The sequence below is a fragment of the Musca domestica genome, unplaced genomic scaffold (genome assembly GCF_030504385.1).
Source record: "Musca domestica strain aabys unplaced genomic scaffold, Musca_domestica.polishedcontigs.V.1.1 649, whole genome shotgun sequence".
NCBI classification, from domain to species: domain Eukaryota; kingdom Metazoa; phylum Arthropoda; class Insecta; order Diptera; family Muscidae; genus Musca; species Musca domestica.
The window spans coordinates 103,411-128,351 of NW_026712374.1; the positions used below are offsets into that span (position 1 = coordinate 103,411).

At 32.4% G+C, this 24,941-nt stretch overlaps 1 protein-coding gene across 1 annotated transcript; it reads left to right on the forward strand.

Annotated features, from left to right (window-relative positions):
- The first annotated feature begins 7,969 nt into the window (after positions 1–7,969).
- On the forward strand, positions 7,970–16,617 carry LOC131805908 (uncharacterized). The gene is made up of 2 exons (XM_059129674.1): positions 7,970–8,442; positions 15,119–16,617. The coding sequence occupies exon 2, from the start codon at positions 15,121–15,123 to the stop codon at positions 16,543–16,545; it is 1,425 nt and encodes a 474-aa protein (XP_058985657.1). The 5' UTR covers positions 7,970–8,442; positions 15,119–15,120; the 3' UTR covers positions 16,546–16,617.
- The last annotated feature ends 8,324 nt before the right edge of the window (positions 16,618–24,941 follow it).

Genomic DNA, 24,941 nt, shown 5'->3' on the forward strand with positions numbered 1-24,941 from the left:
AAGGTTTTGTTTAGGAAAAGTTCACCAATGACAATTTTTCTATAGAAAATTTTAACAAATGGCAATTTTTCTATGGAAAAGTTTCACCAATGGAAATTTTTCTATAGAAAAATTTCACCAATGGAAATTTTTCTATGGAAAAAATTCACCAGAAAAATACACCAATGAACCTCATTGCTCTTCTCCGATTTTTAATTAAAAACACTTATGTTTTATTTAATTTTTTTTTTCACAGTCTGGGTTTTTGCTTCCACTCCGTTCTTATCTTATCAAAATACGTCACCCCGTTGGCTATCGGCACGTTTATTTTCTTTTCGTTTTTTTTTTGCCATACGTTAATACACTACTGCCACCATTGGCGTTGAAGTGAAATTGATTGACCACAGAATGTCTTTACAAATCGTTGCACTTCTCCTAGATCCACTGACGTTTTTCTTTGAGTGTAGTAGCTTAGAATGACTTAAAATTGAGTTTTCCTTTCCAGATTGGACGTCTGCTTGGATTGCACTTTAAACTGAAACTGATATGCAATTTTCTAAGATATTCTTAATTTATAATTAAGTTATTTGATTGGAGGTGTTGAAGATTTTATGGAATATTGAAAATTATCCAAAGTACCACGCGTATTCACTTTGTTTCATATTTTCTAGCTGACGTGTGGGATTTGGATGTTTCAATGCTGTCATAACTTCATGGCTGGAATCTTCCTAGATGTGTTTTTTGGGTACCCTACAAAAGCGAATTTTTTTAACTGAATTTTTCATTTAAAAAAAAATCGTTGGTGATTTTTTTCTAAAGAAAAAATTTCATTGGCGAAAATTTTCTATAGAAAAAAATCGGGTTGGGGAAATTTTTCTATAGAAAATGTCTCAATGGAAAAATATTTCCATAGAGAAAATTTTGTTAATAAAGCTTCTATAGAAAAAAATCAACTATTGAATTTTATTCTATAGAAAAAAATCAACAATGGAATTTTTTTCTATAGAAAAATAAATTCAACAATGGAATTTTTTTTATAGAAAAAAAATCAATAATGGAATTTTTTTTCTATAGAAAAAAAATCAACAATGTAATTTTTTCTATAGAAAAAAAAATCAACAATTGAATTCTTTTCTATAGAAAAAAAATCAACAATTGAATTTTTTTCTATAGAAAAATAAAATCAACAATGGAATTTTTTTCTATAGAAAAATAAAATCAACAATGGAATTTTTTTCTATAGAAAAATAAAATCAACAATGGAATTTTTTTCTATAGAAAAATAAAATCAACAATGGAATTTTTTTCTATAGAAAAAAAAATCAACAATGGAATTTTTTTCTATAGAAAAAAAATCAACAATGGATTTTTTTCTATAGAAAAAAAATCAACAATGGAATTTTTTTCTATTAAAAAAAAATTTCTACAATAGAATTTTTTCAAAAAAAAAAACATTAATCAAAGGAATTTTTTTCTATAGAAAAACTTCACTGACGGAAATTTTTCTATAGAAAAACATCACCGACGGAAATTTTTCTATAGAAAAACACAACCGACGGAAATTTTTCTATAGAAAAAGTTCACCAACGCATATTTTTCTATAGAAAAAGTTCACCAACGCATATTTTTCTATAGAAAAAGTTCACCAACGCATATTTTTCTATAGAAAAAGTTCATCAACGGAATTGTTTCTATAGAAAAACTTTACCAATGGAATTTTTCTATAGAAAAACATCACCGACGGAAATTTTTCTATAGAAAAACATCACCGACGGAAATTTTTCTATAGAAAAACATCACCGACGGAAATTTTTCTATAGAAAAACATCACCGACGGAAATTTTTCTATAGAGAAAACATCACCGACGGAAATTTTTCTATAGAAAACATCACCGACGGAAATTTTTCTATAGAAAAACATCACCGACGGAAATTTTTCTATAGAAAAAACATCACCGACGGAAATTTTCTATAGAAAAACATCACCGACGGAAATTTTTCTATAGAAAAACATCACCGACGGAAATTTTTCTATAGAAAAACATCACCGACGGAAATTTTTCTATAGAAAAACATCACCGACGGAAATTTTTCTATAGAAAAACATTACCGACGGAAATTTTTCTATAGAAAAACTTCACCAACGGCATATTTTTCTATAGAAAAACTTCACCAACGCATATTTTTCTATAGAAAACTTCACCAACGCATATTTTTCTATAGAAAAACTTCACCAACGCATATTTTTCTATAGAAAAACTTCACCAACGCATATTTTTCTATAGAAAAACTTCACCACGCATATTTTCTATAGAAAAACTTCACCAACGCATATTTTTCTATAGAAAAACTTCACCAACGCATATTTTTCTATAGAAAAACTTCACCAAACGCATATTTTTCTATAGAAAAACTTCACCAACGCATATTTTTCTATAGAAAAACTTCACCAACGCATATTTTTCTATAGAAAAACTTCACCAACGCATATTTTTATAGAAAAACTTCACCAACGCATATTTTTCTATAGAAAAACTTCACCAACGCATATTTTTCTATAGAAAAACTTCACCAACGCATATTTTTCTATAGAAAAACTTCACCAACGCATATTTTTCTATAGAAAAACCTTCACCAACGCATATTTTTCTATAGAAAAACTTCACCAACGCATATTTTTCTATAGAAAAACTTCACCAACGCATATTTTTCTATAGAAAAACTTCACCAACGCATATTTTTCTATAGAAAAACTTCACCAACGCATATTTTTCTATAGAAAGAGTTCACCAATAGATATTTTTCTATAGAAAAACTTCATCTATGGATTTTTTTCTATATAGAAAAAGTTCACCAACGCATATTTTTCTATAGAAAAAGTTCGCCATCGCATATTTTTCTATAGAAAAAGTTCGCCATCGCATATTTTTCAATAGAAAAAGTTCGCCATCGCATATTTTTCTATAGAAAAAGTTCGCCATCGCATATTTTTCTATAGAAAAAGTTCGCCATCGCATATTTTTCTATAGAAAAAGTTCACCAACGCATATTTTTCTATAGAAAAAGTTCACCAACGCATATTTATCTATAGAAAAAGTTCACCAACGCATATTTTTCTATAGAAAAACTTCACCGGCGGAAATTTTTCTATAGAAAAACTTCACCGACGGAAATTTTTCTATAGAAAAACTTCACCGACGGAAATTTTTCTATAGAAAAACATCACCGACGGAAATTTTTCTATAGAAAACATCACCGACGGAAATTTTTCTATAGAGAAACATCACCGACGGAAATTTTTCTATAGAAAACATCACCGACGGAATTTTTCTATAGAAAAACATCACCGACGGAAATTTTTCTATAGAAAAACATCACCGACGGAAATTTTTCTATAGAAAAACATCACCGACGGAAATTTTTCTATAGAAAAACATCACCGACGGAAATTTTTCTATAGAAAAACTTCACCAACGCATATTTTTCTATAGAAAAACTTCACCAACGCATATTTTCTATAGAAAAACTTCACCAACGCATATTTTTCTATAGAAAAACTTCACCAACGCATATTTTTCTATAGAAAAACTTCACCAACGCATATTTTTCTATAGAAAAACTTCACCAACGCATATTTTTCTATAGAAAAACTTCACCAACGCATATTTTTCTATAGAAAAACTTCACCAACGCATATTTTTCTATAGAAAAACTTCACCAACGCATATTTTTCGATAGAAAAACTTCACCAACGCATATTTTTCGATAGAAAAACTTCACCAACGCATATTTTTTATAGAAAAACTTCACCAACGCATATTTTCTATAGAAAAACTTCACCAACGCATATTTTTCTATAGAAAAACTTCACCAACGCATATTTTTCTATAGAAAAACTTCACCAACGCATATTTTTCTATAGAAAAACTTCACCAACGCATATTTTTCTATAGAAAAACTTCACCAACGCATATTTTTCTATAGAAAACTTCACCAACGCATATTTTTCTATAGAAAAACTTCACCAACGCATATTTTTCTATAGAAAGAGTTCACCAATAGATATTTTTCTATAGAAAAACTTCATCTATGGATTTTTTTCTATATAGAAAAAGTTCACCAACGCATATTTTTCTATAGAAAAAGTTCGCCATCGCATATTTTTCTATAGAAAAAGTTCGCCATCGCATATTTTTCTATAGAAAAAGTTCGCCATCGCATATTTTTCTATAGAAAAAGTTCGCCATCGCATATTTTTCTATAGAAAAAGTTCGCCATCGCATATTTTTCTATAGAAAAGTTCGCCATCGCATATTTTTCTATAGAAAAAGTTCACCAACGCATATTTTTCTATAGAAAAAGTTCACCAACGCATATTTATCTATAGAAAAAGTTCACCAACGCATATTTTTCTATAGAAAAACTTCACCGGCGGAAATTTTTCTATAGAAAAACTTCACCGACGGAAATTTTTCTATAGAAAAACATCACCGACGGAAATTTTTCTATAGAAAAACATCACCGACGGAAATTTTTCTATAGAAAACATCACCGACGGAAATTTTTCTATAGAAAAACATCACCGACGGAAATTTTTCTATAGAAAAACATCACCGACGGAAATTTTTCTATAGAAAAACATCACCGACGGAAATTTTTCTATAGAAAAACATCACCGACGGAAATTTTTCTATAGAAAAACATCACCGACGGAAATTTTTCTATAGAAAAACATCACCGACGGAAATTTTTCTATAGAAAAACATCACCGACGGAAATTTTTCTATAGAAAAACATCACCGACGGAAATTTTTCTATAGAAAAACTTCACCGGCGGAAATTTTTCTATAGAAAAACTTCACCGGCGGAAATTTTTCTATAGAAAAACTTCACCGGCGGAAATTTTTCTATAGAAAACTTCACCAAAGGAAATTTTTCTATAGAAAAACTTCACCAAAGGAAATTTTTCTATAGAAAAACTCACCAAAGGAAATTTTTCTATAGAAAACTTCACCAAAGGACATTTTTCTATAGAAAAACTTCACCAAAGGACATTTTTCTATAGAAAAACTTCACCAAAAGAAAATTTTTCTATAGAAAAACTTTCTATAGAAAAACTTCACCAAAGGAAATTTTTCTATAGAAAAACTTCACCGGCGGAAATTTTTCTATAGAAAACTTCACCAAAGGAAATTTTTCTATAGAAAAACTTCACCAAAGGAAATTTTTCTATAGAAAAACTTCACCAAAGGAAATTTTTCTATAGAAAAACTTCACCAAAGGACATTTTTTTATAGAAAAACTTCACCAAAGGAAATTTTTATATAGAAAAAATATTTCCATAGAAAAAATTTCGTTATTAAAGCTTCTCTGTTCTATGGAAATAGAGAGCATCTCATTCGTTGATTCTCTCCCTAATCTCTCTCTTTTTTGTCTGAATAGTTGTGACACTGACTTCTTCACCTAATGTTCTTGGCTTCTTCAGGGAGTGTTGCTGCCGGTTTTGGTGTTGTTGTTGTTGTTGGCTGCCTTAATTGATTTTCACTACCAAGTTTGTAATAAAAAGAATGCCGAACGCGCAACGAATTACCTCATCATGCCAACGGAAACCTCTCCTTAATCCATTAATTTAACAAGAAATTTAGAGAGCGGAAAAAAATCAATGCCAAAAAAAAAAAAAATCGAAATTAACAAATTGCCACAAAATAATCCCCCAACAATTTCAAGAATTTATTAAAAGATAAGACCCCGAAAAAAAAATTATCAATCAATTTTATGACAATTTTGTGCGTAGAAACGGTTCGGTTCGCAAGTGGTCGAGTGTTATGGCCGTAGGCTTTCGGCGCGGAAAGGTGTTAAATGTCCAGCGAGGCGCTTCGTTTTTTTTTTTAATTTGTTTGCTTCGGTCATTAATTTAATGCCACTGGCTCTGTCGCAGCGCCAGCAGCTGGCAGAGCTGAGAGCCCCGGATAGTTTGGAAAATCACCAGCACTTCAGTGGTTGGCAATAAAAGGCGCCCAGACTTTGTTTTTGTTTGCTCAAAGTTATTGTCCGATACCCGAACTCAGGGCGATGCTATCGCTTATTGAATCTACATTACAGCGAGTAAATTTACTTAAGATAACAATTTGTAAGGGAGACGTAGAAAATAATCGATGAAGTCAATGGCACTTGTAAGAAATGGAAGAAAATCTGAAATTTTCTATAGAATAAAAAAATTAATTTTTTTTCTATAGAAAAAAAAAATTCAAAAATGGAATTTTTTCTATAAAAAAAAATTAACAATTGTATTTTTTTCCATAGAAAAAAATCAGCAAAAGAATTTTTTTCTATAGAAAAAAATCAGCAAAAGAATTTTTTTTCTATAGAAAAAATCAGCAAAAGAATTTTTTTTCTATAGAAAAAAATCAGCAAAAGAATTTTTTTCTATAGAAAAAAATCAGAAAAAGAATTTTTTTCTATAGAAAAAAATCAGAAAAAGAATTTTTTTCTATAGAAAAAAATCAGAAAAAGAATTTTTTTCTATAGAAAAAAATCAGAAAAAGAATTTTTTTCTATAGAAAAAAATCAGAAAAAGAATTTTTTTCTATAGAAAAAAAAAAAATCAACACTTGAATTCGCGTTGGTGAACTTTTTCTATAGAAAAAAATTCAATTGTTGATTTTTTTTTCTATAGAAAAAAATTCAATTGTTGATTTTTTTTTTCTATAGAAAAAAATTCAATTGTTGATTTTTTTTTCTATAGAAAAAAATTCAATTGTTGATTTTTTTTCTATAGAAAAAAATTCAATTGTTGATTTTTTTTCTATAGAAAAAAATTCAATTGTTGATTTTTTTTCTATAGAAAAAAATTCAATTGTTGATTTTTTTTCTATAGAAAAAATTCAATTGTTGATTTTTTTTCTATAGAAAAAAATTCAATTGTTAATTTTTTTTTCTATAGAAAAAAATTCAATTTTTGATTTTTTTTCTATAGAAAAAAAAAATAACAATTGAATTTTTTTCTATAGAAAAAAAATCAACAATGGAAATTTTTCTAGAAAAAAAAATTCAACAATGGAAATTTTTCTAGAAAAAAAAATTCAACAATGGAAATTTTTTTGTAGAATAAAAATTCAACAATGGAATTTTTTTTCTATAGGAAAAAAATCAACGATGGAATTTTTTTCTATAGAGAAAAAATCAAAAATGGAATATTTTTCTATAGAAAAAAAATTCAACAACCGAATTTTTTTCTATAGAGAAAAAAGTTCACCACTGCGAATTTTTTTCTATAGAGAAAAAAGTTCACCACTGCGAATTTTTTTCTATAGAAAAAAGTTCACCAATGCGAATTTTTTTCTATAGAAAAAAGTTCACCAATGCGAATTTTTTTCTATAGAAAAAAGTTCACCAATGCGAATTTTTTTCTATAGAAAAACTGTTCACCAATGGAAATTTTTCTATAGAAAAACTGTTCACCAATGGAAATTTTTCTATAGAAAAACTGTTCACCAATGGAAATTTTTCTATAGAAAAACTGTTGTTTAATTTACAATTAAATTATAAACCTTAAATGCAACTCGTCATTATTTTAATAATTTGCCATCATACCATTTTATTCAACTTTGAACTTTCGTTCAAAGTTAGCGATGGCAAATTCTAACGAGTATTATCTGTCAATTTACGCGGCTCTTGAGACATCTTGGCTTTCTCGTTGCTTTTTTCACTTCACTTTTTTTACGGATCTTCGTCCTAACAACATCGCTGCAACACCAATTGTACAAAAAGGTAAAATTATATTAGTTATTCGACTAATATAATAACATAATAAAACCGCCAATTTTTTAATTTCAAAAATATTAATTTTACCGTGTTTTATTTCCTTCTTTTTATTTACACTGCTCCGCAACATTTTGGTTTACAATTAAATTATGTTTAATTTACAATTAAATTATAAACCTTAAATGCAACTCGTCATTATTTTTAATAATTTGCCATCATACCATTTTATTCAACTTTGAACTTTCGTTCAAAGTTAGCGATGGCAAATTCTAACGAGTATTATCTGTCAATTTACGCGGCTCTTGAGACATCTTGGCTTTCTCGTTGCTTTTTTCACTTCACTTGTTTCACGGATCTTCGTCCAATAAACATCTCTGCAACACCATTGTACAACAAAGGTAAATTATATATTAGTTTTTCGACTAATATAAATCATCAATAAAACCGCCAATTTTTTAATTTCAAAAATACTAATTTACTTGTGTTTTATTTCTTCCTTTTTTATTTTCTTTACACTGCTCCGCAACATTTTGGTCACTTCGAACCGAGATACGGGCTTTCCAGCAACAACAACTAATCTGGTTCATTTCTTATTCAAAGGTTTGACATCGTCAACACAACCATCCAAAATCATCAACTCTCGCCAATCATCATAATCATCAATTATTTTCATTAAATTCATCCACTCATCACTAAAAGGTACGTACCGTCATTTTTAGTGAGCATAAACGCGAGTGTTTGAATAAAAATATTCTCTAAAAAATATTAAATACGAAACAAAAACAAATACAGCGCTTAACTACGGTCGTTCGTTTCATTTGCTTAAGTGTCCGTCCGTCGGTAATTCGCTTTTTCGTAATTTCCAACAGTGCCGGTTTCTCATTGTGTGTAATAATTCTCTTCAAGAATATTACACTCATAACATATTTACACATATTCGCTCTTCTTTACGATATACGCGTAAAAAGAAATAAAAAGTGTGGTGCAAATAAATAAGCAGTGATCTGTGATTTACATTGTTGTTGTGATTGGTGCTTTTGTGTTTTTCAACACAAAAGAGAATTCAAATTACAATAACAACATACTAGTGGTTAGTACAACAACAACAATACGATCACATATCAGTGCTGTATGCTTGTGGTTGACTGACTTGTGTTAGGTAGTCAGTAACCACCACACCGTGTAATAGGTGTGTTCATTACAAAAAGTGAAAATTGTTTATTAGGTCTGTTCGGGCCAAAATTAAAAAATATTTTTTTTTTCAAAAATTTTAATTTTTCTTAAAAGTTTTAACGGCTCTGTTGGAAATTAGCTATATCGTTATTGAATTCACCCTACATTCGGTCGTTTCGCATATAATCTTAATAATATTCGTTATTATATATATTAAAACGATATTTTATTTAATTTTTTGAATATTTTAAACATTTATTTCTGTTTTTTATTAATTCTTGATTGCGATTTTGAATTGTAGCGTGCATTTTACAGTCCGTGCACCCTACATTTGGTCATAAATTCAAGAAAAAATCAAAAATTTACAGATTTTTTGCGATTTTTGGTAATTTATTCTTGTTTTTTAAATTATTTCTTTTCGGAAATAATTTTCTCGTGTATTATTCGATACACATAACTTAATTTTCAGTATTCTTCGATACATATATACCAAACAACGTGTATTATTCGATACACAGTGAAAATATATACGATTTTCACTACATCGAGAAAGAGTATTTTATATTTTTTCTCATTTATATCAATTGTTTTCTTTTTTTCTTAAAAAGTAATATTCTTTGTTTTGGTGTTGCAATTGTTAGTATTCGCTAACAAATAAAATCATTTACTTGAAATTTTGAAGTTTCTATAAAATTGAAAAACATTTTGTATCCATTTTACTTGATTTTCATCCAGTAAAACTTTTTTGATTATTCAAAATGTCGCTTTCTACTCTTGATTATTTTATCAGATCAACTGATGCTATCATTCAATTCGAAAGCAGCTTCAATGCTCTTCGAGATGAAGATCTCGATATTTACATTCTTGAAGTTCAATCCTCTGAAGCTAAGTCGCTTTGGGATAAAGTGAAAGATACGTATGACAAATGCCTTACGTCAATCAAACTTGCTGGCGAGGACCAAGAAACGGACCTCGAATCAGCACAAAGTAAATATAATGCTGCATTTAAGGCATATGTCAACGTAATTGCATCAACCAATAGAAAATTGGATCAGCTTCGTGCTTCGCAAAAGCCCTCCAATTCTTCTTCAGTCCAATCTCTACGTTCAAACTCTGATCATTTATCCCAAACAAATCCTCCTTCGAATTTGAATTCCAACTTTTCTAGTACTCCTAGACGAGATGCCACCCATCCTGATGATATTCTCTCGTTGTCTGGTGTTTCACACCAAACGGGAAGGTCAATTGAAGTTTTCGCTTCAAATGACAATGTCATGCATAGTTTAAATCTTCCGCCTTGCGATATTGATGTTTTTAATGGTGACTTTCTTTCGTGGCCTACATTCAGAGATCTTTTTTCGGCGGTTTATATCAACAACAGCCGCCTTAGTAACATTGAAAAACTATGTTACTTGCTGAAAAAAACTAGTGGGGAAGCAAAAGATGTTATTTCAAAGTTCCCTTTGACGCATAGAAGTTTTGATTTAGCGTGGCAAGCATTGAAGGAGGCATATGACAATGTCCGTATATTGGTTAACAATCAACTTAAATTACTTTTTGATCTTCCGGTTCTTGACAATGAGTCATCTTCGGGTTTAAAAAATCTTCAGCGGGCAATCAATGGATGCATATCGGCTATGGCGATCTACGACGTTTCTACGAACGATTGGGATCCCATATTAGTCTTTTATGCATACAAAGATTACCTAAAAACACCGTCTCATTGTGGGAACAGACGGTCAAAAACAAATCGGCATTGTCATCTTGGAAGGATTTGGATCATTTCCTTACGGAACGGATTCAAACCCTTACGTGTCTCCGAGATATTCGTGGCATAGATTCCTCTAGAAAATCTGAAAAGAAGGTGCGAGCTCATTTTACGAAGACAGCTCCTTCTGTTAATTCTTCTCGTGGTCCTTCAGTTAGAGTGTGCGTTCTTTGTCCGAAATCTGTTCATCCTTTGCGTTTGTGTCCAGAATTCAACAAATTATCAGTAGAAGGTCGCTTTTCAGTACTCAAACGGTTCAATTGTTGTATTAATTGTCTTACGATTGGTCATGAGGTCAAAAAATGTGTAAGTAAACATAACTGCGGCAAATGCAACAACCGCCATCACACTCTTTTACATCGTGCGATGTCCAATTCTGCATTTCCCGTTCCATCAACGACTTCTCCGAGGTCGATTTCAAACCAACCTTCTTCCAATCTAGCAATGCGAATCCAAATCTTCCCTCGACTTCGTCAGGTGTATCGCACTCTGCCAATAGGCAAGTGTATCATATTTCGCACAACAAAAATGTTATTTTAGGTACAGCAATGGTTCATTTAATTCATCAAGGTATAACATACCCTGCTCGTGCCTTAATTGACCCAGCTTCTGAAGCTTCCTTCATTACTGAAAACTTACAACGTCGTCTTGGTATTTCTACTACGTCGACACAAGCTACTATTTCTGGCATTAACCAAACCTTATCCACTACATCAAGCAAATTGTGTTCGTTATGCATAGGTTCTCCTATCGATACATCAATATTCATGGAATTGTCAGCATTAGTGGTTCCCGCTATTTCTGGCAATTTACCATCTTTTTCACTTGGTGGTGACTTAATTTCCCGTTTGCCAAATATTCGTTTGGCTGATAGAAATTTCTTTGAATCTAGATCAGTTGATCTACTCCTAGGTGCTGATTTATATCCTAGAATTCTTCTTCGAGGAATTCAATCCAACATTTTAGGGTCATTAATGGCTCAAAATACTGTTTTTGGCTGGATCATTACTGGTCCAATTCCCTCTTCCAACATATCGGTATTAACTACCACAATAAATTATTCCGAAGATAATCTTAACAAGACACTTCTTCGATTCTGGGAATTGGAAGAACCTCCAAAGCGCGCAATTCTGTCTCCTTCGGACAAGTTTTGTGAGGAAAATTACAAAAGTACAACGTGTCGGGACTCAGATGGCAGATATATTGTCAAACTTCCCATTATACCAGAATTCTCAGGTCAGCTTGGTCATTCCAGGACCAACTGTTTACGTCAATTTTTCCGCAATGAGGCTTCCCTCATTAGAAAACCACAAATTAAAACCATTTACGATGGGGTGGTCCGGGAATATTTAGAATTAGACCACATGAGACTGGTTTCGACTTCGTCAGCAAACTCTACGGTTTGCTACCTACCTCACCATCCGGTTATTAATCCGGATAAACAAACAACTAAATTGCGTGTGGTTTTCAATGCCTCAAACAAGACTTCTAATGGGAATAGTCTAAATGATATTCTTTATGTCGGCCCAACTCTTCAGTTGGATTTAGTCCTCCTTATTCTAAGATGGAGACTTTTCAAATTTGTTTTTAACTGCGACATAACACAAATGTACAGACAAATTAGAGTAGATCCTGCTCACACCCCCCTCCAAAGAATTGTTTTTCGGGATTCTCCCAACAAGCCGGTTCAAGACTTTGAACTTCAAACCGTAACATTCGGAGTAAATTGTGCTCCATATCTTGCCATTCGGACTTTACTACAATTGGCCGATGACACAGAAAATGAATTTCCATTAGCTGCACATATCCTTCGGAAGTGCATGTACGTAGATGACGTCTTAACCGGCTATCACGATTTGGAGACAGCGCACAAATCTAGAGACCAACTAATTGGTGCTCTATCTTCCGCAAAATTTGAATTACGTAAATGGACAGCCAATGATCGCAGTATTTTACAACCACTTCCTTCAGATCATCTTTACGACGCTCAGCTTCTAACTTTCGTAGAAGCTAGCAGTTCAAAACCGCTGGGTATTCGTTGGAATGCACAGCTGGACCATTTTTATTTCAGTGTAAACGCGCTGGAACATCGGTCCAAATATACTAAACGGGAAGTTTTGTCAACTATCGCTAAATTATTTGATCCAGTTGGATGGCTAGGACCAGTTATAGTGGTCGCAAAAATAATTATGCAACGTATTTGGCTCGACAACATTGGTTGGGATGATTCGCTTCCGTCTTCGACGGAACGTGAATGGCAAAAATTCGTTGAATCCTATCTTGACGTCAATTCGATTTCTATTCCTCGTTGGGTCCAATATTCTCCGAATTCCCAAGTCGAACTTCATGTCTTTTCTGATGCCTCAGAAAAGGCATACGCGGGGGTAGCTTACATTCGTGTTATAGATTCAAATGGCACCATTTTCACAAATCTTCTATCATGTAAAACAAAAGTAGCTCCTCTCAAATCTATTTCTTTACCTCGTTTAGAATTATGCGGTGCAGTGCTGGCATCCGAACTTCTAAAAGGCATTCTAAACGAGATTGATATTTCTTTTAACAAAATTTATTGCTGGACAGATTCAACAATTGTGCTTTCTTGGCTTCAAAAAACGCCATCAACATGGTCTACCTTCGTAGCAAATAGGGTCTGTCGTATTCAGGAGAATGTTGGGCAAAATAAGTGGTTCCACGTTCGGTCTGAGGACAATCCTGCAGACTTGGGCAGTCGGGGGCTTTCTCCTTCGGAGTTGGCTTCATCACAAATTTGGTGGCATGGGCCACAATGGCTAGGTCTTGATAGTTCAAATTGGAATATTCAAAACGTTTCGCTTGATACTGTTGTCGAACTTCGCCCAGTTAAAAGTCATGTAACTTTTATACAAAACTATGAAGATATCTTAAATCGATTCTCTTCCATAGATACGGCGCTCCGCGCCATTGCATGTATTCTAAGGTTTTTCCATAATACACATTCAGCTCATCGAGGCAAATATCAGTTTGAAGGTTCCACCCCCACTAATTCTGAAATCCAAGCAGTCAAATTCCGTCTGGCTGCTTTAGCTCAAAAATCATTCTATTCTGAGGAATACTTTGCGTTACTACACAAAAAGCCACTCAATTCGAAGAGTTCAATTTTATCCTTAAATCCATTTCTGGATGAAACAGGGGTAATGCGCTTAAATGGACGCCTTGCACAGTGTCAAACTCTTTCCACTTCTGAACGTCATCCAATTTTATTACCATACCATAGTAGATTCGCAGAACTTTTGTTGGAACAAATTCACATAGAGTCTATGCACGGAGGAAACCAATTAATGCTTCGCATTCTTCGTCTGGAATATTGGATTCCTCGTGCTACTTCATTGATCAGAAAAACAATTAGGCATTGTAAAATATGCATTTTAGCGAAAAAACGTACATGTACACAAATCATGGCATCTCTTCCTCCGGAGAGGACTATTTTGTCCAGACCTTTCTCTACTACAGGTATCGATTTCGCTGGACCATTTGATATCAAATCCTTTACAGGTAGATATTGCAAAATTACAAAAGGTTATGTTTGCGTTTTTGTGTGCTTTTCTACGAAAGCAATTCATTTAGAACCATCCTCCGATTTATCCACGGAAACATTTTTAGCAGCCTTTTACAGGTTTATTTCACGCCGTGGATGTCCCAAGACTATCTTCTCGGATAATGGTACCAATTTCGTTGGTGCATCTCGAGAGTTAGAACGAGAATTTAAACTGGCATTAAATGACATTCGTAATAAACTCCGTTGTAAGTTTCAATACCAGGATCTTTCCTGGAGGTTTAATCCAGCCGGAGCTCCACATATGGGTGGACTCTGGGAAGCTGCTGTCAAAAGCTTCAAAACTCATTTTCGAAAAATGACTAAAAATCTTAAATTTACATTTGAAGAGTTTTCGACAGTACTAACAAGAATAGAAGCTTGTTTAAATTCTCGTCCTCTCTGTGCTATGAATGATAGTCTTGATGATACGGTGGCGCTTACGCCTGGACATTTTCTTGTCGGGTCTCCAATCCTTGCTCCCCCAGAGCCCATCATAAACGAATCTCCTTTGGATATCGTGAACCGGTATCGAAAGTTGAAAGCGCTCTCTCAACAATTCTGCCTCCGGTGGAAAGATGAATATTTAAAGAGCCTCCACCACCGCTATAAGTGGAAATTTCCGCAACGCGATATTCAAACGGATGATTTAGTAGTTCTTCGACATGAACAACTACCTCCCACTTCGTGGAAACTCGGTCGCGTCGTAAAAGTCTATCCGGGAATCGACGGTCATGTTAGAGTCGCGGACGTGAAGACGGAAAACGGTATCGTAAAACGACCCGTAGTTAAGCTTGTCATTCTGACCGACCAAGAATAGATAGTTGTTCTCTCTTCACTGCGCCATCTCCATTTTTTCGCAGATATGGAAAACTTGAGTAAGATGGCCGCTTCCCTCCCAATTGTGGATGACAACATCCCAATGTCGGATGAAGAGAGAGAGTTTGAAGACAACAATGTGGCTCCTTTGGGATCACAAGACTCGGCTTTTAAAGAAATTATCGAAGCTCCTAATAAGGACTCTGCTCCGGGTCTTCAAGCCTGCCAAACCAGCTCATCGGCTGACAAGAAGATGGTTGCTTCTCCTCATCGGGAGAATAGCACGGCAACTGTGGCTCTCCCCAGCACCGCATCGGTTGTCTCTCCTCATCAGGAGAATTGCACGGCAACTGTTGTGTCCAATCTGGGATTTTCGTCCCAAATGGCGGTTGATACCCTTCCGGTACTTCTGCCCAATAATGAAGAAGTAGGACCCGCTTCTCCTCATCGGGAGATTGCACGGGCGCGTTCTGTTTCAACTTGGACTATTCCTTCGGCGTCTCCCCATCGGGAGCTTGCACACGCCAATGATGAAAACACAGCAAATAGTACGGCCACAATTCCTTGTGGTAATCGACCAGTGGCAGGATCTAATCGTCCACAGGGACCGAAATGCTCAATATGCATGCAGAGGCATTTCTTGAAAGATTGTCCCGAGTTCCACAAGCTACCTTGTGTGAAGAGAATTCGATTTGTGGTGCAGAATAATTTCTGTTCGAATTGTTTGACCCGATCACATATTCTAAGAGATTGTTTCAGTGTGCGACGATGCAAGAAGTGCAACAATAACCACCACACACTTCTCCACTCCAACCAAACACTCCATGGAACTGTCCGCCCTTCGGGTAGTAGAGGCTATACGTCTCGTGCATTTAATTCGTCGCCCTCGTCCAATTCAATTTCGTCCGCTAAAATAAAGACCTCTGCTAAACGTCCGTCTGTTCGCTCTCATCCGATATCGTCCGCCCCTTCGGGCGCCGTCCGTCCGATAGTTCAGTCCATACAGCCCATTGTGACTCTGGGGCCTACAATGGTGGTACAAATTGTTCTTCCGGACCGAAAAGTACCAGTTCGAGCGCTATTGGATCCTTGTGCTGGACATAGTCGAATTTGCTCCACGCTGACTAGTAAACTCCAGCTCAGCTCCTTAAACGTTGGCCAGGATTTGTTCTGCCAACTGACTTTACAGTCTTTTCACGACCAGACGCAGCTGCTTCGTGTATCCGCACTTAGCATGCCCTTGAGACATGTGGTCACTCCCGCGCAATCTGCTCCAGACCTAATAAAAGACCACTATGCTGGGATGCAACTAGCAGATCCCGAATTCTACAAGTCCGCTCACATCGCACTAATTCTTGGTCCCGATGTGTACCCGAAGGTTATTAAATCTCAAACCCATTCGAGCCCAGGGTTCCCTTGGGCTCAACTTACTATCTTTGGTTGGGTGGTTTCCGGTCCTTGCCCACTGTGAAGTTGCCCGAGATGATCGGCCTAGATCGAGACCAATGGTCTAAAATTTGTTGAAGGCAATCTTCTATTGCCTGGATGGTTCATCGACCATCACTTGTTTTTGAAAAAATGAAAAAAAAAAAAAAAAAAAAAAATAAACTGAATAAAGAAAATGCTCAAAAAATTGACGGTTACACCTTCTATTTATTTGTAGTTTTAAACCTATAGATATAAGCATAATTGTTGTAACATACCTAGATGTTTCAAGGGCGGCGGTAATGTTTAATTTACAATTAAATTATAAACCTTAAATGCAACTCGTCATTATTTTTAATAATTTGCCATCATACCATTTTATTCAACTTTGAACTTTCGTTCAAAGTTAGCGATGGCAAATTCTAACGAGTATTATCTGTCAATTTACGCGGCTCTTGAGACATCTTGGCTTTCTCGTTGCTTTTTTCACTTCACTTGTTTCACGGATCTTCGTCCAATAAACATCTCTGCAACACCATTGTACAACAAAGGTAAATTATATATTAGTTTTTCGACTAATATAAATCATCAATAAAACCGCCAATTTTTTAATTTCAAAAATACTAATTTACTTGTGTTTTATTTCTTCCTTTTTTATTTTCTTTACACTGCTCCGCAACAACTGTTCACCAATGGAAATTTTTCTATAGAAAAACTGTTCACCAATGGAAATTTTTCTATAGAAAAACTGTTCACCAATGGAAATTTTTCTATAGAAAAACTGTTCACCAATGGAAATTTTTCTATAGAAAAACTGTTCACCAATGGAAATTTTTCTATAGAAAAACTGTTCACCAATGGAAATTTTTCTATAGAAAAACTGTTCACCAATGCAAATTTTTCTATAGAAAAACTGTTCACCAATGCAAATTTTTTTCTATAGAAAAAAGTTCACCAATGCGAATTTTTTTCTATAGAAAAAAAATCTTCACCAATGCGAATTTTTTTCTATAGAAAAAAAAATCTTCACCAATGCGAATTTTTTTCTATAGAAAAAAGTTCACCAATGCGAATTTTTTTCTATAGAAAAAAGTTCACCAACGCGGAATTTTTTCTATAGAAAAAAGTTCACCAACGCGGAATTTTTTCTATAGAAAAAAGTTCACCAACGCGGAATTTTTTCTATACAGAAAAACGTTCACCAACGGAATTTTTTCTATAGAAAAACTTCACCAATGCGAATTTTTCTATAGAAAAACTTCACCAATGCGAATTTTTTCTATAGAAAAAAAGTTCACCAATGCGAATTTTTTCTATAGAAAAAAAGTTCACCAATGCGAATTTTTTCTATAGAAAATTTTCACCAATGCCAATTTTTCTATAGAAAATTTTCACCAATGCCAATTTTTCTATAGAAAATTTTCACCAACGAAAGGTTTTGTTTAGGAAAAGTTCACCAATGACAATTTTTCTATAGAAAATTTTCACCAACGAAAGGTTTTGTGTAGGAAAAGTTCACCAATGAAAATTTTTCTATAGAAAAAGTTCACCAATGAACCTTTTTGCCATAATGAGTGAATTACAAATGAACTCTTCTCCGATTTTTAATTAAAAACTCTTACGTTTTATTTAATTTTTTTTACAGTCTGGGTTTTTGCTTCCATTCCGTTGTTATCTTATCAAAGTACGTCACCCCGTTGGCTATCGGCACGTTTATTTTCTTTTCGATTTTTTTTTGCAATACCTTACGACACTACTGCCATCATTGGCGTTGAAGTGAAATTGATTGACCACAGAATGTCTTTACAAATCGTTGCACTTCTCCTAGATCCACTGACGTTTTTCTTTGAGTGTAGTAGCTTAGAATGACTTAAAATTGAGTTTTCCTTTCCAGATTGGACGTCTGCTTGGATTGCACTTTAAACTGAAACTGATATGCAATTTTCTAAGATATTCTTAATTTATAATTAAGTTATTTGATTGGAGGTGTTGAAGATTTTATGGAATATTGAAAATTATCCAAAGTACCACGCGTATTCACTTTGTTTCATATTTTCTAGCTGACGTGTGGGATTTGGATGTTTCAATGCTGTCATAACTTCATGGCTGGAATCTTCCTAGATGTGTTTTTTGGGTACCCTACAAAAGCGAATTTTTTAAACTGAATTTTTCATTTAAAAAAAAATCGTTGGTGATTTTTTTCTAAAGAAAAAATTTCATTGGTGAAAATTTTCTATAGAAAAAAATCGGGTTGGGGAAATTTTTCTATAGAAAATGTCTCAATGGAAAAATATTTCCATAGAGAAAATTTTGTTAATAAAGCTTCTATAGAAAAAAATCAACTATTGAATTTTATTCTATAGAAAAAAATCAACAATGGAATTTTTTTCTATAGAAAAATAAATTCAACAATGGAATTTTTTTTATAGAAAAAAAAAATCAATAATGGAATTTTTTTTCTATAGAAAAATAAATTCAACAATGGAATTTTTTTCTATAGAAAAATAAATTCAACAATGGAATTTTTTTCTATAGAAAAATAAATTCAACAATGGAATTTTTTTCTATAGAAAAATAAATTCAACAATGGAATTTTTTCTATAGAAAAATAAATTCAACAATGGAATTTTTTTCTATAGAAAAATAAATTCAACAATGGAATTTTTTTCTATAGAAAAATAAATTCAACAATGGAATATTTTTCTATAGAAAAAAAATCAAGAACGGAATTTTTTTCTAGAGAAAAAAAAATCAACAACGGAATTTTTTTCTATAGAACAAAAATCAACAACGGAATTTTTTTCTATAGAAAAAAAATCAACAACGGAATTTTTTTCTATAGAAGAAAAATCAACAACGGAATTTTTTTCTATAGAAGAAAAATCAACAACGGAATTTTTTTCTATAGAACAAAAATCAACAACGGAATTTTTTTCTATAGAAAAAAATCAACAACGGAATTTTTTTCTATAGAAAAAAATCAACAACGGAATTTTTTTCTATAGAAAAAAAATCAACAACGGAATTTTTTTCTATAGAAAAAAAATCAACAACGGAATTTTTTTCTATAGAAAAAAAAATCAACAACGGAATTTTTTTCTATAGAAAAAAAAATCAACAACGGAATTTTTTTCTATAGAAAAAAAAATCAACAACGGAATTTTTTTCTATAGAAAAAAAATCAACAACGGAATTTTTTTCTATAGAAAAAAAATCAACAACGGAATTTTTTTCTATAGAAAAAAAATCAACAATGGAATTTTTTCTATAAAAAAAAAAACACATTAATCAAAGGAATTTTTTTCTATAGAAAAACGTCACCGACGGAAAGTTTTCTATAGAAAAACATCACCGACGGAAATTTTTCTATAGAAAAACATCACCGACGGAAATTTTTCTATAGAAAAACATCACCGACGGAAATTTTTCTATAGAAAAACATCACCGACGGAAATTTTTCTATAGAAAAACATCACCGACGGAAATTTTTCTATAGAAAAACATCACCGACGGAAATTTTTCTATAGAAAAACTTCACCAAAGGAAATTTTTCTATAGAAAAACTTCACCAAAGGAAATTTTTCTATAGAAAAACTTCACCGACGGAAATTTTTCTATAGAAAAACATCACCGACGGAAATTTTTCTATAGAAAAACATCACCGACGGAAATTTTTCTATAGAAAAACATCACCGACGGAAATTTTTCTATAGAAAAACATCACCGACGGAAATTTTTCTATAGAAAAACATCACCGACGGAAATTTTTCTATAGAAAAACATCACCGACGGAAATTTTTCTATAGAAAAACATCACCGACGGAAATTTTTCTATAGAAAAACATCACCAAAGGAAATTTTTCTACAGAAAAACATATTTCCATAGAAAAAATCGAGTTGTTACAGCATTTCTGTTCTACAGAAATAGAGAGCATCTCATTCGTTGATTCTCTCTCTAATCTCTCTCTTTGTCTTAATTGTTGTGACACTGACTTCTTCACCTAATGTTCTTGGCTTCTTCAGGGAGTGTTGCTGCCGGTTTTGGTATTGTTGTTGTTGTTGGCTGCCTTAATTGATTTTCACTACCAAGTTTGTAATAAAAAGAATGCCGAACGCGCAACGAATTACCTCATCATGCCAACGGAAACCTCTCCTAAATCCATTATTTTTAACAAGAAATTTAGAGAGGACAGAAAAAATCAATGCCAAAAAAAAAAAAAAAAAAAAAAAAACAAAAACAAAAAAATCGAAATTAACAAATTGCCACAAAATAATCCCCCAACAATTTCAAGAATTTATTAAAAGATAAGACCCCGAAAAAAAAATTATCAATCAATTTTATGACAATTTTGTGCGTAGAAACGGTTCGGTTCGCAAGTGGTCGAGTGTTATGGCCGTAGGCCTTCGACGCGGAAAGGTGTTAAACGTCCAGCGAGGCGCTTCGTTTTTTTTTTTTTTTTTAATTTGTTTGCTTCGGTCATTAATTTAATGCCACTGGCTCTGTCGCCAGCGCCAGCAGCTGGCAGAGCTGAGAGCCCCAGATAGTTTGGAAAATCACCAGCACTTCAGTGGTTGGCAATAAAAGGCGCCCAGACTTTGTTTTTTTGTTTGCTCAACGTTATTGTCCGATACCCGAACTCAGGGCGATGTTATCGCTCATAGAATCTACATTACAGCGAGTAAATTTACTTAAGATAGCAATTTGTAAGGGAGGCGTAGAAAATAATCGATGAAGTCATTGGCACTTGTAAAAAAATAGAAAAAAAATCTGAAATGTTCTATAGAAATAACAAAATGGATTTTTTTCTACAGAAAAAAATTCAACAATGGAATTTTTTTCTATAGAAAAAAAAATTCTACAAGGGAATTTTTTTCTATAGAAAAAAAATTCAACAATGGAATTTTTTTCTATAGAAAAAAAAATTCAACAATGGAATTTTTTTCTATAGAAAAAAAATTCAACAATGGAATTTTTTTCTATAGAAAAAAAAAATCAACAATGGAATTTTTTCTATAGAAAAAAAAATTCAACAATGGAAGTTTTTTCTATAGAAAAAAAAATTCAACAATGGAAGTTTTTTCTATAGAAAAAAAATTCAACAATGGAATTTTTTTCTATAGAAAAAAAATTCAACAATGGAATTTTTTTCTATAGAAAAAAAATTCAACAATGGAATTTTTTTCTATAGAAAAAAAAAATCAACAATGGAATTGTTTTCCATAGAAAGACAAATCAACAATGGAATTTTTTTCTATAGAAAAAAAATCAACAATTGAATTTTTTTCTATAGAAAAAAAACAACAATGGAATTTTTTTCTATAGGAAAAAATTTCAACAATGGAATTTTTTTCTATAGAAAAAAGTTCACCAACGGAATTTTTTTCTATAGAAAAAAGTTCACCAACGGAATTTTTTTCTATAGAAAAAAGTTCATCAACGGAATTTTTTTCTATAGAAAAAAAGTTCATCAACGGAATTTTTTTCTATAGAAAAAAGTTCATCAACGGAATTTTTTCTATAGAAAAAAGTTCACCAATGCGAATTTTTTTCTATAGAAAAAAGTTCACCAATGCGAATTTTTTTCTATAGAAAAAAGTTCACCAATGCGAATTTTTTTCTATAGAAAAAAGTTCACCAATGCGAATTTTTTTCTATAGAAAAAAGTTCACCAATGCGAATTTTTTTCTATAGAAAAAAGTTCACCAATGCGAATTTTTTCTATAGAAAAAAGTTCACCAATGCGAATTTTTTTCTATAGAAAAAAGTTCACCAATGCGAATTTTTTTCTATAGAAAAAAGTTCACCAATGCGAATTTTTTTCTATAGAAAAAAGTTCACCAATGCGAATTTTTTTCTATAGAAAAAGTTCACCAATGAGAATTTTTTTCTATAGAAAAAAGTTCACCAACGCGATTTTTTTCTATAGAAAAAAATTGACAATGGAATTTTTTTCTACCGTAGAATAAATCAACAATGGAATCTATTTTCTATAGAAAAAAAATCAACAATGGAATTTTTTCTATAGAAAAAAAATCAACACTGGAATTTTTTGCTATAGAAAAAAATAATCAACAAGGGAATTTTTTTCTATAGAAAAAACAATTCAACAAGGGAATTTTTTTCTATAGAAAAAACAATTCAACAACGGAATTTTTTTCTATAGAAAAAACAATTCAACAACGGAATTTTTTTCTATAGAAAAAAATTCACCAACGGAATTTTTTCTATATAGAAAAAAATCTTCACCAACGGAATTTTTTCTATATAGAAAAAATCTTCACCAACGGAATTTTTTCTATATAGAAAAAATCTTCACCAACGGAATTTTTTCTATATAGAAAAAAATCTTCACCAACGGAATTTTTTCTATATAGAAAAAAACTTCACCAACGGAATTTTTTCTATATAGAAAAACGTTCACCAACGGAATTTTTTCAATAGAAAAAGGTTCATTTTTTCTATACAGAAAAACTGTTCACCAACGGAAATATTGCTATAGAAAAACTTCACCAATGCGAATTTTTTTCTATAGAAAAAAGTTCACCAATGCGAAATTTTTCTATGGAAAAACTTCACCAACGCGAATTTTTTCTATAGAAAAAGTTCACCAATAACAAATATTTCAATACAAAACTTTCATCAATGCTTTTTTTTTCGTAAATACCCCTTTCCTACATTTCCTAATAGATCATTCAGCCGTGCTTCATATTATGAATCAATGTCTGGATTATCACATCGATTACAACATTTGATTCATCACATATTTTTGGATCACAATATCTTCGTCATTATTTGAATACGAATTTGTTTTTTGAATTTATATTTCAAATTCCAAATCTGTTTTCGTCGTTGTTTCACAAATTTCGACCCCAAAACAAATAGAGTACAACAACCGGATTTCGTGAGCGGAGTTCATGTCCGTGCACCCAAAACAGCATTGACACCCAGAAACATGATTGCCTCATTCGAAGCCAAAACTTACACAAATTAGTGCAATGGATTTTGTAAAGACAAAGTACACGAAGTATGAAGTACGAATCTCTAAGTGTTGACACCTTTTTTTCTCCACTAAAGTGGAACGGGCAACCTCCCTCCACGACCGACTTACATGCCAGCATAACTGCGAAGACATGTCAATTGCTTGGACCCCATCAAAGTAAATGGTGGTGGTGGAGCTATCAAAATATTTACCATGTTTGTTGTTACAACAAACTTGCCTTAAGACATCGGCGACTCGGCGGACACACCGCTGCTGCTGTCACATCGTCTTAAATTCATTCATGAATGTGCAATGACACGCATGAATTTTGAATAATTCAACAAAACGGTTATTTCATGTTTACCCTATTGTTGTTGTTGTTGTGGATCATGGATGTTGTTGCTTTTTGTTCGATGTTATTGTTAGGGCATTCATATTGTCGTTTCTATGAACATAATCTAAATAATGGCTGTTCACGAGCCAAAATATTCATAGAGAGATGAATAATAAGAAGAAATACAGTGGCGGGCAAAAGTGGGATGACATTTTCTGGAGAAAAATTTTAATTGGTGAAATTTGTCTATAGAAAAATTCGCGTTTGTGAAATTTTTCTATAGAAAAATGTTCATTGGTAAAGTTTTCTATAGAAAAAATTCCATTGGTGAAGTTTTTCTATAGAAAAAATTCCATTGGTGAAGTTTTTCTATAGAAAAAATTCCATTGGTGAAGTTTTCTATAGAAAAAATTCCATTGGTGAAGTTTTTCTATAGAAAAAATTCCATTGGTGAAGTTTTTCTATAGAAAAATTCCATTGGTGAAGTTTTTCTATAGAAAAAATTCCATTGGTGAAGTTTTTCTATAGAAAAAATTCCATTGGTGAAGTTTTTCTATAGAAAAAATTCCATTGGTGAAGTTTTTCTATAGAAAAAATTCCATTGGTGAAGTTTTTCTATAGAAAAAATTCCATTGGTGAAGTTTTTCTATAGAAAAATTTCCGTCGGTGAAGTTTTTCTATAGAAAAATTTGCGTTGGTGAACTTTTTCTATAGAAAAATTCGTGTTGGTGAACTTTTTCTATAGAAAAATTCGCGTTGGTGAACTTTTTCTTTAGAAAAATTCGCGTTGGTGAACTTTTTCTATAGAAAAATTCGCGTTGGTGAACTTTTTCTATAGAAAAATTCGCGTTGGTGAACTTTTTCTATAGAAAAATTCGCGTTGGTGAACTTTTCCTATAGAAAAATTCGCGATGGTGAAATTTTTCCATAGAATAATTTTTATTGGTGAACTTTTTCTATCGAAAAAATTCCATTGGTGAACTTTTTCTATCGAAAAAATTCCATTGGTGAACTTTTTCTATAGGAAAATGTTCATTGGTGAACTTTTTCTATAGGAAAATGTTCATTGGTGAACTTTTTCTATAGAAAAATTCGCGTTGGTGAATTTTTTCTATATAGAAAAATTCG